Source organism: Podarcis pityusensis (genome assembly GCF_964106645.2).
Source record: "Podarcis pityusensis genome assembly, chromosome: 3".
NCBI lineage: Eukaryota > Metazoa > Chordata > Lepidosauria > Squamata > Lacertidae > Podarcis > Podarcis pityusensis.
In genome coordinates, this window is record NC_138026.1 from 66966147 (window position 1) to 66981449 (window position 15303).

The 15303-nt window shown below is 38.5% G+C and overlaps 1 protein-coding gene across 2 annotated transcripts in view; it reads right to left on the reverse strand.

Moving 5' to 3' along the window:
* The window catches only part of SYNE1 (spectrin repeat containing nuclear envelope protein 1), a 281513-nt gene that overhangs the window by 169068 nt on the left and 97142 nt on the right, over positions 1–15303 (reverse strand). For both annotated transcript variants that reach the window (XM_080998321.1, XM_080998318.1), the window contains 11 exons: positions 13998–14145; positions 8882–9109; positions 8166–8264; positions 6949–7136; positions 6711–6834; positions 5193–5359; positions 4389–4542; positions 3476–4104; positions 1705–1884; positions 780–930; positions 167–325 (listed from right to left, as the gene is read on the reverse strand). In XM_080998321.1, the coding sequence (XP_080854447.1) occupies positions 167–325; positions 780–930; positions 1705–1884; positions 3476–4104; positions 4389–4542; positions 5193–5359; positions 6711–6834; positions 6949–7136; positions 8166–8264; positions 8882–9109; positions 13998–14145 (2227 nt within the window). The remainder of the gene's footprint in view (positions 1–166; positions 326–779; positions 931–1704; positions 1885–3475; positions 4105–4388; positions 4543–5192; positions 5360–6710; positions 6835–6948; positions 7137–8165; positions 8265–8881; positions 9110–13997; positions 14146–15303) is intronic.

Below are 15303 nucleotides of genomic sequence, written 5' to 3' on the forward strand. Positions count from 1 at the left end.
GTGCGCGGGTCGCGATTCACCGCTTCCGTGCATGACGTATGCGCATGCGCGAGCGGCGGAAACCGGAAGTAACCCTTTCCGGTACTTCCAGGTCGCCGCGGGACGCAACCTGAAAACGCTCAACCTGAAGCAAATGCAACACGAGGTATGACTGTATACTGCTTACATCCAGCCATTTGTCCACAGTGCTGTCCATGTCAACTTTTACTAGCATGGGATCACAGTTGGGAATCTTTTTCAGTTCTGCTAGCAAGTGTTTTCCTTTGTTAGTGAAGGCATCCAATTCCTTCTGTCTGTCATTCAACTCATTTCTGGCTGCTTCATGCTGTGAACAAAAACATTCGCTTGTTACAAAAATCTGTAAACAGATTCACCATCCATTCTGCCTAATGACCTTTACACGTTACATTTTAAACTTTCCATCATGACCAACTTAGGCACCATTGATTTCAAGCAACTACTTTTATTTTGAAAAGGCCAATCTAGAGTTTTGCAATAAAGTTACTTATGCATTGTAGGTAAAGCAATGCACATATGTTTTACATTGCAGATACAGATCACAGTCAAGCAACTGCAACCAAACCCTACTGTTTCACTTGCAAATGTCTGCTATGCATTACCTTATCAGTGGACGTAGGATTACCTTCTCACGTAGCAGCCCATTGCATAAAAGAATCTATCCTCAAAAGTGAAGAATCGGCAGATGACTATAATCCTGCTAAAACGATTCACTAAATAATTACTACTGATTATTTTAGGATGAAAATATTTTAATTTACCTTTGATAAAGCCCATCTAACATCTTCCTGGTCCTTCAACATGGCTTTTGTCATTGTAACATTGCTAGCAACCTCTATGGCTTTGCTTACTGTGGATTTCAGGCTCTGATATTCTCTTATCAGATCAACAAGGACACAACACTGCTCCTGCCTATGATGTGAAAAAAAATGTGATGACACGTATGCTTTGTCTACTGTGCGCCCAGAGTATGATCATGCAGAATTTCCTGTTGCCTTGTAGTTCCCTTCCCATGATTTGCAGAAGCAGATATGAGGACATGCACTTTGATACAAAGGTCCAAGTAGAAAATGGAGGTACGTACATAAAGCAGCCGATAAAGCTGTTTTGCTCCTTTGAGCAGCCCTGTTCAAATGCTTGTGAGCAGAACTAAATAGCCTGTAATTTTGCTTGCAGCAGTATGCTTGCCTTGACCACGTAAAGTGGAACTGCGACTCTTGCCCTTCTCCTTGGTCTAGAAACCCGCATTTGGGGCAGGGGAAGGTAGCAATAGTGACTTCTGGCACAGAAACTTACAATAAAATAGTGACCTCTTCCAGAACCTTGGTAGTGTGTATTTTCCTGACAGAGTTTGGAACTATCAATCCCAGAATCTAATAGGAGTGGAATAAAAACCTCTACTACTTTCTCCTGCTCCAAAGGTAAATTTTTGAACTAAGGGTAAGGGAAAGATAGGAGGTGCTTTGTGAGTGACTTTAAGCCTCTATGGGCATTCAAATGCTAGCAGAGCATGTGCCACCATTCAGCTGGAGTTTTTGCAAAGGCTTGACCCTCTTCAGAGCAACTTGCAGGGTAAACATGAAGGAGGATACTTATACCTACAACTCTAGCAGCGTGTATTAAGTCATTACAACATATTTATAAAAACCTTCAATGTTTAAATATTGCAATTAATTAAATACCTACTTTTCTTGAATAAGTTTCTTAGTATCCTCCCAGGTGACTTCCAAACAATTAATCTCCTTGTCAACCGCTTGAGCACGGTTTATATCTTTTTGGGCAATTTGTTTTGCTCTGCTCATCAGCCATTTTAGTTCATGCTGGTGAGAATTCAGTTCATCATCCAACTGATTAAAAATCCTTAATCTGTAAATCAACATATTTATTGCTTATTGTTAATTTGTTTTTAGGTTTCTTCATTAATAAATAAATAAAAATAACATCACAAAACAAAACAACAGACAAACAAAGCTACACCTCTGCAAACAGACAAAAATATAATACAATATTTGGTTAAGCATCACAATACATTCTAGAGCAACTGTGATGATATGAATCAAATTGTAGTACGATATACCGTATTTTTCGCTCTATAAGACGCACCAGACCACAAGACGCACCTAGTTTTTGGAGGAGGAAAACAAGGAAGAAAAAAAAATCTGAATCTCAGAAGCCAGAACAGCAAGAGGGATCGCTGCGCAGTGAAAGCAGCAATCCCTCTTGCTGTTCTGGCTTCTGGGATAGCTGCGCAACCTGCATTCACTCCATAAGAGGGAAAAGGTGAGTCTTACAGAGCAAAAAATACAATATTCTAACAGAGAGAGCCAAAGTGGTGTTTTTGTCTTTGTTAAATTTTTGTATTTATCTCATAATCTATACAATTTTTCCCCTAATTATGTGATTTATAAATCCTTTGTGTACTTTCACATTTTCATACCACAAATATTACCATGAACTTCTAAATCTAAGATATGTGAATTCTCCAATGTCATCCATTCCTTCAACCAAGAAAGACACGATGCTTCATAATATAATCTCATATCTGGCAGGGAGAAACCTCCTCTCTCTTTTGCCTCTATCAATATTTTATTCTTGGTTTTTTCCCTTACCAGATATATTTAGAAATATCTTTTTGCCATACATTAAAACAATCTGTCTTGCCAATCACTGGAATTGATTGAAACAAAAATAACATTATTGGTAATACATTCATTTTTATAGTCGACACTCTACCTAACAGTGAAAGTTTCATTCTGTCCCAAAATTGCAAATTTCTTTTAATATCTTGCCAGGTTTTAAAATAATTATCTTTATACAGATTTATATTATTTGCTGTTAACCATATACCTAGCTACTTAGGAAAGTTAACACCAACCCCATTCCTGATGGACAGTGTACTTGCAAATATTTTCTGAAATTTAGTCTATTTTTGTCCAATGTACGGTAAGTTCTATTATTGTACCTGTTTTCCATACAAATGCCTTCACATCTTAAATTTTATATCCCGTTCCATACAAATATGTATGTCTTAAGCATTTGGCATATAAAAGATCTATTGTTTTGACAATTAACCTTATTACTTTCATCAAGAAAAAGGATGAAGGGCTAAAACTAACAACTCCACTGCACCATCAACCTCAACCTAGACCAGTACCATCTTATGATGGAAACCTACTGACTGCTACACATACCTACATGCTTTGAGCTTCCACTCAGAATATAGCACAAGATCCATTGCCTTAAAACCAAGCCCTACTGATACAACCATGTCTGTTCCAATTCTTTGGACTAAGACCCACAACTTAGATTTATAAATCAGGTCAATGAGACCAGACAGCAAAAAATAAAAAAATAAAATGCTGTTCTCACTCAATACACAATCTTAGTAAGTGAAATGAGTTAAGAACCAGTTGAGAAAGTTATCCTCACGTGATGCATGCATTCCTTTTTGTTTTACCTTTGCTGAACTTCCTGAAGGCTTGGTTCATTCAGTCCTTCCTTGTCAGCCCTTTCTTCGATATCTTCAATGCTTTTTAAGAGCTGTTCTTTGCGTTCCATGACAGACCTGTGCAGAGCTCCCAGGGCTTCTGCTTCACTCTGCTTCGTTCCCAGCAAAGACTGGATGGACTCTAATTCTATGCAGATATTGTCGGCGATACTCCTGCAGGAGATTCTTTGCTCAGAGCTTCCATGTTTTAAATGATATTGTGCTTTAGTAAGGGATGTATCTAAACTGGCTGCTGTAGATTCCAGTTTGCTGACATCTTGAATAACCTCACTCAATTCCTTCTCCAGCACTTCGGATTTAGACTTGTCCATGTTTCCAGTAGTTTCTACCATCTGCCTCAAATGGTGAAGAACTTGTGATGCAGCAGTATGAAGCTCTAAGAAGGCCTTCAGGTGGGGCAAAGCATCTTGCCTGCGGCTAATTACCTGACTGGCCTCCTGATAGAGCTGGAGACAGTCTTCAGCCTTATTCTGGAACACACTGTGATCTTCTGGCCGACTGAAAGAGCACAGCTTTTCAACATGACTCTTCAGACTCTGTAGTTCTTTGAACTTTCCTTCCACTTCCATTCTGTGTTCCTGTTAAGATGAAGGGTAGGGAATAAAAAGTGTTATAAAGCAAAAAGGAAAACACCTCTTCTTGGCATAAGCCTTGCTTAGCACTGCCAGCAAATTTGATAAAGTCATTTGATGTTACTAAATTTCTGCTCATTTCCTCCCCCCCCCCCAAATTCTGTACAACTTCTTTTATTACAGGCAGTCTGCCATTTACGAGCATTCAATATGTGCACAACCATGTATACACACATCATACTAGACCCAGAAGTGACCCAGAAATGTCATAAAGATGTCACTGAATTTACCTTATTGTGACATACAGCAGGCTGTTGATCAGCTGTATTTATTTCAGATGTAGCATGTAGTTTACCAAGAAATTGCTTAATCCAGTCAGAAAAACTGAGGAGTAGCTCATCGTACTGTCTATGCTCAGTAACAACAGACTGGAGGAAATTTATCCTGGAAGATGTTGAAATTAACATTTTCATTTTTATCTTGACTTGGTCAGAATTTCTTTTTTTAGTTAAGGATGCAATAAAAAAAGTTACATATTCAATTATGTACAGTAATGTACAGCACAATCCTCTATGTGGGAATAAAAAACACAGCTGTGGGAAATAATAATGATAAACAGGTACAGCTAATCAAACACAAATTTTGCATGGCTCATCCCTGCAGGGGCACAGACAAATAGGAGAGCTGACACAGTGACTAGAGAGATGTATCACTCGAAAGGAAAACAATCTCATAACATCTTCTCTTTCAGAGTGCATTCTCAAATAAACTTTTGTTGGGGAGCTGACCAAGTGAATGATCCCCACATGGAGGTTGTATAAAGCAGTTCCTATAGCCTACTCTGTTGCTCAAAGTAGACATTGTCTTGAACTTCAGAACTGAATGTCTTCCATGCAGAAAACAGAAAAATGCCAGTGATTGTACATATGGGTTTCTTGGATTGTTGTACTCTCCACTTTAGTCCCCATCAAACAACATAGCCCAGTGTGTGATTTCCATTACATTCGCCACATTAACTTGTGGCATTCTGCATTCTGTCAGTGATCAGCATCTGTTTGCGAGTAAAGTGCTGCTATTTAAACAGAAACACAAACCTTTTGTTAATTATCTGAGGTAGAGTTTTCCATCTTCTATCTAAGTCTTCCAAGTCTTTTTTAAGTGTTTTCACACTTTCGCTGGAACTTGTTTTAAATAGTGATTCATTTAACTGCAGTAGGCTGGTATACAATGAAGCATAGGATGCAATATCAGATTGCAAATCCTGAGAAACAAATATATATATATCTTAGTGTCAATCCTTTAATATGTAAATATTATAATTATAACTTTGAACCAAACACATCTAGAGAAAGTTAAATTGTAAGTGACTTAATTTTGCAGTATTTAACGAGGCATTGCAATTGACTGAATTTATTATGCAAGTCTCAGTGCTCATTGCTGAATGATGTCCTGAATTAGTTTCCTTAAAACAATACCGGAAATGTATAAAGAAAATTCTAACAACAAATTAAAATTAAAATATAGGTAATTATTTTAGATTTAGAAAAAGTAAAAACAAAACAAAACACCAAAAATATCTAGAAATCAATTATAGCAAATAGAAACAACAAACATTAGTTTGAGAGCAATGTGAAACCATGCTTACTGAAATCCTCAGGGTGGCTCGAAACAAAGGGTGCCATTGCTAGGATTGATTTTTAACTGCTGTGAGGCCTCTTACACGTTTGGCAACTGTAACAAATCTGATTTGCCAAAAGCATGACAACACAGAGCTGATCTCACACTGAAATATATTACAGAATTTGGTTCCATGTTGGTTTCACCAACATGAAAGTATATGTCACTGCAATTTGGGCGAAAAGTAATCAGAAAAGGATGCTGAGTTTTGAATGGTGGTGACATTTGATATAAAATGTTGCATTTGATATTTTATGTGTGTAGATTATCTGTTGGATTCATTTACCATGCACAGGATCACAAATGTTTTTGAATCCATGAGCATATTTGCAAACCAGAGAAACTGTTGTTGGCATCATATATGTTACTGAGGCAAGGTGTACACAACGTGTGGCTACTAACCCAAACACTTCTTTTGGCGGTCCCACATAGGCCGTCAAACGAGCTTTGCTGAGACCCTGGTGGGTTGCATTCAGCTTGATGGACCAGCAATTGTGTTCGCTTCAGGCATTCCAGAAACTGGGTAAATCAGTAAATCTTTGTCAGCACAAAGATTACTGCTAGTGCAGTGGGACTTCCACCCCTCTGCTCCCTCTGAATTCACCCCATGTCCTCCTCAAATCTGCTCTGGATGGTTGGGGGACCCCATAACAGATATAGTATGTGTGTGTATTCTGTTGCACAAGCAGAAATCCTTGCATTACGGAATTGCTTGCTTAGCACTATGTTGAATACAACCCTATGTCTTGAGCTCATTTCAGTGAGCAGATTTTAAAATTATGCCTTAAGCTTAGCTCCTTTCAAGCATTCAGTGGAAAGCTGCCACGAGTTGCAGGTCTACACATTGTTTTGTAAAACAATAATAGCATGTAATTATTTCCCAGTATAACCTACAAGAACAATGCAAGCAACCTATGCCAACCCACAAAACTTACTTGGACTAACTGCAGCTCACTTTCCACTTTGACTCTGTCGGCAGCAACATGTTGCTCTGAAGGTCTGGCTGCAGCTTCACACCTTTCTAGCCAAATAGTGAAAGCGGAGAGCTCCTTCTCCTGTCTACCAGAACACATCCAAAAAAAAAGCTCATCAGTTCAAGTCTCATGAAATCAAAAGCTAGGGGACAGCTGCAGATATTTTTTCTGCCTGCATATCACACAGTGCTTTTCTCACCTCTGCCACTGTGCTAGGCGAACCTCTAGCGAGGCCTGTCTATCTTTAGCTTGTCTCATAACCATTTCATGTCTTTGCTGAAGCATCAAAACATCCTGGGCAGCTTTTTCTTTATTCATGATCTTGCGAGAACCAGATGACAGAGAGGCCAGTGTTTGGTTCATTTTTTCCAGAACTTGACAAAGATCCTTATTTAATTCAACACAACAAAAGAGAAGACAATTACCAACCCCGTGGCCCTCACATAGTCTTGCACATAGCTAAAAAGAAGTAGAACTAATTATGCCATGGCTTTATTTAACTCATACTCAAGTGCAGTAGAAGAAGAATTGATGCTTTTGAATTATGGTGATGGAGGAGACTCTTGAGAGTCCCATGGACTGCAAGAAGATCAAACCTATCTCTTCTTAAGGAAATCAGCCCTGAATGCTCACTGGAAGGACAGATCCTGAAGCTGAGGCTCCAATACTTTGGCCACCTCATGAGATGAGAAGACTCCTTGGAAAAGACCCTGGTGTTGGGAAAGATGGAGGGCACAAGGAGAAGGGGACGACAGAGGATGAGATGGTTGGATGGTGTTCTTGAAGCTACCAGCATGAGTTTGACCAAACTGCCGTAGGCAGTGGAAGACAGGAGTGCCTGGCGTGCTCTGGTCCAAGGGGTCACGAAGAGTCGGACACGACTAAACAACAACAAGAAGTGCAGTAATGCCAGAAGGTGTTCAGGCTTGGCTGGTTGTATAACTGCTCAACCCAGGCTGATACTTAGAGGTTACAAGGCTTTATTGATGGTGGCACCACATCATGCAAAACTATCTGTAGTAACACCACTATGCTGTGGACAAAAGGCAACTGCTGTCATATTTTATTTTTTCTGGAAGGCTGAATTGGGACAATGCCTACCTGCAACACTTACAGCTTTCTGATTAGCCTTCTTAAGACTGTCTTAGGACAGTAGTGTTACTGGGTGGAACTGAAACAATATCTTTTTTAGCTAACTTTCCCCCACCTATTCTGTTAGTCCTGTTGACCACCCCTGCTCACGCTCGTTTAAAACAAATGGGGCTTCTCTCTTGCCCCCACAACACCAAGATTGCTGATTGCAGAAGTAATGTTCAACCAAGATTTCTTCAGTTGGGTGAATGTTGGCTACAGCCAGTACAAATACCTCTTCCATACTAAACATGAAACTAGGTAACAAACTTTATATATATTTACCGTAACATTATGAAGGGCCTTGTAAGTCTCTGCTGAGGAACAGCATGAAGTATCAGTCTCTGCCAGTTTTCCTTCATATCTGCACAGCTCCTCTTGGGCCTAAACCAGAGAAATTAAGAAAAAGTACTAAAGATTTACAAAGTTACAAATATCTACACATCTATGCATGCTTATTTGGTAGGAAATCCCACCAGCACCCCCACTCCAGTTAATTGTGCTCAAGGTAGAAAGCTCTGGGCTGCAGCCAACTAAGTTCTACTCAGAGTAGACACATTGAAATTAATGGACCTATGTTAGTCATGTCAATTAATTTCAACAGATGTACTCTGTTGAGTGGGCCTAGCATTGCATCCAACTCTTTGGAGGAAAACCTTACACCCATAACTGGATTAGGTCCAGCTGAAGTTGGTGGGGCTTACTTCTGAGTAGACATAGACAGTGTTACACTCTATATCCCCAACAAGAATGGATAATTTAAAAAACATGGTGACACTTTCTGTTCTGCAGGCAGATCAGTCTAGTTCTTCTTGGTTTTAGTTTAGTTTTAGCATTACATTACCCGCAGAGGATTGCAACTCATGCGTACAAAATACCCCATTAATTCAAGTGTGTACAACAGAAAGCATTTCTTTTAAGTGCACTTTTTGAGGTCTTCCCTGACAGTACATTTAATGGCCACTCTCTTTTGAATGACAGAACAAGTTTACGTTGTCTACCTTTGCAAAGTTTTCTTCAAATTTTTGCTGTATTGATGCCTTTCCAGTCACTGATCCTTCCAGATGCTGTGTACGGTCCCGGAGTTCTTCCCAATACCTTCTGATCTGTGTCAACTTGGCTTTGATATGTGCTGATTCTCCAGATGTAAGATATTGAGAAAATGACTGAGCATCCTTTTCTAAGCTTGGGATTTCATTTTCCTTGTCGTCTATTTCTTTAATAATGACCTAAAATGCAAATAAATTTGTACGTAAAGAATCTATAGTATGTGTTTATTGCTTTCCTGCGAGCCATGCACATATATAGGAGTTATATATGGGCGACTTCACACATTGCAGCTACCACATGAAACCAATTTAAATAGTTCCAGATAGCAGTTGCAGATGGATGGTGAATGATTCACAAATGCACGGGACTCTCTCTATGGAGAGCAAGCAGAACTCCATTGCAAATAGTTATATTGCTTTCTAGCAGGAAAAACAGTGAAAGACAATTAAAGTTTTAACATGATCAGCATATTACAAACTCAGTAGTTAAATTGTTAATGGCAATATTGTGCTGTGGTATATGTATGGAATATACAGTGCTTGTTTCTATAAAAAATGTTTGCGGGTACTCTCATTTTCCTACTCATATTGAAAAACTGCTCCTCAATGAGGCCAAACTTAGATTCTCAAAATGTTTAGGGGTATGTGTACCCCTGCGTCCCCCCAGAAAAAAAGCACTGGGCATATATCACATCACTGCATTATCAGTAACTATTTAACCATTTGATTTTTAATATGCAGATCACGTTAAACAATAATTGACTTCTACTAGTTTTTCTGCTAGAAAACATTGTGCCTCCCCCATAGTAAGTCAGAAAAATTATGAAGTCAATCTTTAAGAGGATTCCATGACAATTCACCAGATTTAAGTTTCCAGGTATGCATTTGGAATTAATCAAATTACAACAGGCTATCGTTTGTCAGTATTTTCACATGTCCTGTGGGAAACACTCTTACTGCTATTGTAGCCAAAATATTTCATCTTTCTGTAAAGCAGGTAGCTGTTATATAATCTTACTCCCACACTCATCTTCTAACATGCAGCAATAAATGGAGAGTGTAGGTGGCTTTTGGACTCCTGCCTACCAACCATTATTGTGACAATAACTATTGGCGTTTCTCCTGGTTTATGCGCCCAGCCAGGCTAACATGAAATTATCCATTTATCCTCTTTCACCTAGTGATTTTGAGAAGCAGAAGGGATTGTGGGCATTTTGCTATGGGCTCATTTTGTTCCACAGAAAAACAATCCAGGTAAGTGTGTGTGTGTGTGTGTGTGTGTGTGTGTGTGTAATCATAGAGTTGGAAGGGACCCTGAGGACCATATAGTCTAACCCCCTGGAATGCAGGAATATGCAGCTGTCCCTTACGGGGATCGAACCAGCAACCTTTTCATTATTAGCACTACACTCTAACCAACTGAGCTAACCTCATGGCAGGCTTAAAAACATCTAACTTTAGTTCTCTAACCACAGGGTGCTATACTTCTGTGAGGGGAATAATGCTCTCAAACATAACTCTCACAGTGCCTCCAAATTACAGTTCTTGGGATTTTCTGGAGGAAGCCATGACAGTTAAAATGGTATAAAACCAATATAAAACAAAAGCCAATGACAATAAGTGCACAAGAGATGTATATATAACATGTCTTTCTCTCCTAGGAGTTCACAATGCAATTAAATATAGTGTTCTTTAAAAAGGCTTCTTGAATTACTGTTAATGCCCAAAACCCTTTGAGGGAAAATTCACTTCATCAGAGGAATTTTGAAAATATAACAAAGTGTGGTTTGGATGCTAACTTCCATTCATGGAAGAGTGGAAGGAGATTTTCTCACACTATTCCCTTCTCAGCACCCTGAACTCTCCAAAATCCGGTCATCGGTAACCCTTAAGAAATGATGTGGGTGGCTCGCTCCCTTACATGAACCAAGAAGCATTTTATGCTCCAAACCTTTATATTTAAAAGCACGTTTTATTGTATTAAAATGCAATAAAACATAACTTTGATATGATAATAGTGTGCTGTTTATATATTACTGTATTGTTTAATATGAACCACAATATATTATGCAAAGCAGAATAAATCTTCACATACATACATTTCTTGTGTACATATTGTACTTGCTTTTTATTTTTCTTGCTTTGATTCTGTCTTTTGGCTTTTCCTAGAAAAAACTATATTGCCTTATAGAGTGCATATGTCCACAGTTGTCAGGTTATGGTGATAATTGCTGTTGTCCCCTCCAAAGCAGAAAAGGTGAAATCCAGTTCTATAGTAGAACTGAGCACAGATGCACATACCCTATGTGTGCTACCTTTTCATATATACTGAATGGAAGAGGCCAATCCTTTCTCATTTACATTTTTTGTGTATTATAAAGAGGAAAGTTACATTTGAGACATGCATATGCCCTTCACAATTGATGCAAAGTGCAAATATGTTATACTTTGGCATTTGTAATCCAGAACAAGAGCAGGATGTCAGGTAAAATCACTGTCTGGATCTCCAGTTGGCCCTCCTTATGCTGCTAACCAATATTTGTCTCAGATTCTTGCAGTTAGAATGGTGTTAATGACGATCAAACAGCCACCTTACTAGAGGAGAATTATTTACATATCTGTCTCCCCAAATGCATTATCAATACCACAGTTTGGCACATGCAACGAGAAGCAACAAACAAGCTTCAGATGACTAAACCAAGTGAACAAAGTCACATGCTTATATACACCCTTATTCTAGGAATGTGACCTAGAAGAACAGCAGTAAGTTTGAACCTGAAGTTTAGACATCCACTTAACTAGTTTCATTATTTCTGTATATATTTCCTTGTTCAATTTTGTGTGTTTATATTTCTCTTTTAATGCATTTTTCTCAAAATATCTGAGAATTTCGTAATATTTATTTATCTTCTGTAATTCAGTTGACAATATATAAAGGATACATCAGCTCATATAGGCACACAGACAAGAACAAACATATATATACTAGCACACAATCACTGTGTTCACTTATTATGTTACACACACCATTGTAACCTCAATGCCATCCAGATGTTTTAGACTCCCATCAACCCCAGCCAGCATGGCAATGCACATTGCATGAAAGCATAAATGGCCCAAAAGTCCCCACTTCACTAGGCTACATTGTACTGGCAACAACAAAGCATAATCCCTACCTTGTCATATCAGCTGACCCTGAGCTTGTGGTTGTTTTCCCCCAACCACGAGCAGTAAGCCATTAACAAATCTTGGTTACCACACATAGTTTGTTCAGAGAGAAAGAAGCCCAGACTTGTGGTTTGCTGCTTCTGGTACAGCCAAGGAGAAGAGCGCAGGAGAAGTGAAGTAGGGACTTTGGAAAAGTGTGCCTTGACATGCTGCTCATTTGCATTAAACAATAATTAAACTAACTATGGTTTAACATGACATGCAAGCTGGGCCATTAACACACACCAACATGAAGCAAAACATGAAGCAAAACAGTATTTGCAAAAGACGTAATATGTGATTTGTAATTTAAATTGTAATAATGTATATTATCCAGATATTTTTGTTTGGAAAAATTATTTCCCATGAAATCTATTCCACCATCCTTAGCAAATAAAAACAGATAACATAAAACTGCAGTACATACATTTTTGTAGTAATTAGGATAATTTGCTACTGTAAGTTTTAAAGAGTATCCCTCCCCATTGTTTTAAGACATGGTGGATGTTCTCATTTTCAGATTTAAGTATAGAAATTTAATGACACTTTCCTACAGCTTATGTTCTGATTTCAGAAAGTTTTATCAAATATGTGTTTCAGAATACAGAAAAAAGAGAGCAATAGACTATTTTTAAAATGCCTTCTGATAGAATGAAATGGAGCCACAGTACAAGCTAAGAAACTTGCCTAAGATTTATTTATTTATTTGGCTCAGATCTTCTATTCATGAATCAGGAGCACTTAAGCACCACTGATTTTCAAGAAACTTAAAAGGACTTGAATAGAGTAGACCTCAAGCTGTAAGCTTGAAACTCTAAGCAAAAATGCTCAATGGAAGAAAAATAAAAATAAAAATGATATTTTCATTTCTGAGACACATTAACCCTAGAATCCATCGAGAATGGTGAACTTCACTGGACCTGACACCACATATAAGACATTGTGGAGGGAGTAGCTTGCACTTCTATTCCCCCATGGTGCAAAAGTGGTCATCAAGCACTGCCATGCTTCACTGTTTACTCTTATGATGCTAGTAAATCCTTGGTTGCAAGTGTTGTTGTTTCTAAATCTAGGAACCACCATCCTACAAAAGATTATCAGTTCTAGCCATCTGTATGGTGAGGGGATTCCAATCACATAATAAAGGCATAGCTTTCAGCTGAATTATTTGCCACTGAGATAAAGAGAGAGTTGAAAATATGTTTGTGTGTTTGTGCATTTGCAACAAAATGGGATAGAAATAAAAACAATCCTCTTAAATTGGCAACTTTTTCTTGTTCACAATCAAGGAGCACTTGAAGATACTATGTGCATCTGATATTTTATTAATGCACCAGGAAAAAGAAAACAGAACCTAGCATATGACAAAAAGAATTCAGAGTATGTAGCAAAGGTTTGAGTATAGAAACTGCTGAGCCCAGTAGTTGCTTTATTATTTCAGCATTATTTGAGAAACATGATACACAAAAATCATAAATTATCTACTATACTGGAATAAATTACTGTAGCCACTGGCTGCAATACATAGCACGATATAAAACATTATACACTCTGTGAAAATATACCATGAGGATATTTTGCAGGTAAAGAATATTAATGGAAAATATATCTATCTATTCACACCATTATATGTTTTCCTATTACATAAACTAAAAGGTCTGAGTGTAAATTCAACTCTATGGGGGGCACACTTCCTGCAAAACCTTTATCCTTGGTATCTTTGTCTCAAAGTGTGATACATTCTTTTTTACATCTTTGCAGCTGTGAAATCAGATAAAAGCATTTTCACCTCTTTTGAAGCTTTCTAGAGAAGAAGAGAGAAAGCAGTATTTTAATGCTAAATATAATGCGAACCAATCACCTTAACTTGGCTGATTTGCATATCCAAGGACGATGTTGTTTCCAAGGTATCCAGCTCTTTTTCTTTTTCAGTGATCCAGATGGACAAAGCTTCAAGTTTTTTGCCAAAATGATCCCACTTGTTTTTCACCATTTCCATGGTTTTAATACTAAAATCAACCATATTTAGTAGAAAAAATTAACAGTTTGTTACTGTTGAACTATGCCCATTTTCTTACATCTCCAGTTTGCTGAAAATGCTTACATAATAACATGCCTTTTTTATTAATTTTTAAAAAGCATATTTCAAATGTCGGTTTACAGGTTTTATAAAAGTTATAGCACCTCAGGAGTCTGCCCTTATATTACCTCAGTAATGTGGGAGTTAAGGGATGCGGGTGGCGCTGTGGGTTAAACCACAGAGCCTAGGACTTGCCGATCAGAAGGTCGGCGGTTCGAATTGCCGTGACAGGGTGAGCTCCCGTCGCTCGGTCCCTGCTCCTGCCAACCTAGAAGTTCGAAAGCACGTCAAAGTGCAAGTAGATAAATAGGTACTGCTCTGGCGGGAAGGTAAACGGCATTTCCGTGTGCTACTCTGGTTCGCCAGAAGTGGCTTAGTCACTGGCCACATGACCTGGAAGCTGTACACCGGCTCCCTCGGCCAATAAAGCGAGATGAGCGCTGCAACCCCAGAGTCGGTCACGACTGGACCTAATGGTCGGGGGTCCTTTAGTGTGGGAGTTGCTTGGCTCCTTCCCTCTCCTGAAAAGTTGTGTGAATTAGCATAACTTCTCATGTGTGATTTTAAGACGTATAGCAAGAGAAGTCTGGCAAGAAGCTACCCTGTAGCACCTACAACATTGCCAAGAGAACCTAAGAATGATTTTTTTAATAGGTTTATTATAATTAGGGACTTAGCCATTTAAAAATTTGGAACCTATGAACACCACTCAGAGCCATTCAAATTAACTGAAGTTCTGAGAAGATGTGACATACCATGAAACCAAGACAAAATGTAGAGAAGAGGTTTTTGAGCCTGTGCATATTCCTACCTACCTACTCTGCACCTTGGTATTCAATGCAGCATTGCAGCTATTTAGTGCATGTACCTATTTGATGCTCACACAGTTGCAGCAGATCTGCTTTGGCACCCTTAGGATATTAGCTTTCCATTCTTCCCCTCCCTTTAAAAACATTTATGGATTAAGGCTTTGGAGTAAATCTTGGAGAGCATGTGTACAATATCTGATGAAATCTCAGACTACTCAGAGCTACTGAGCAAGGCCTTGAAATGGCTCCTGTTCACTGTTCAAGAGTTCATGGTCATT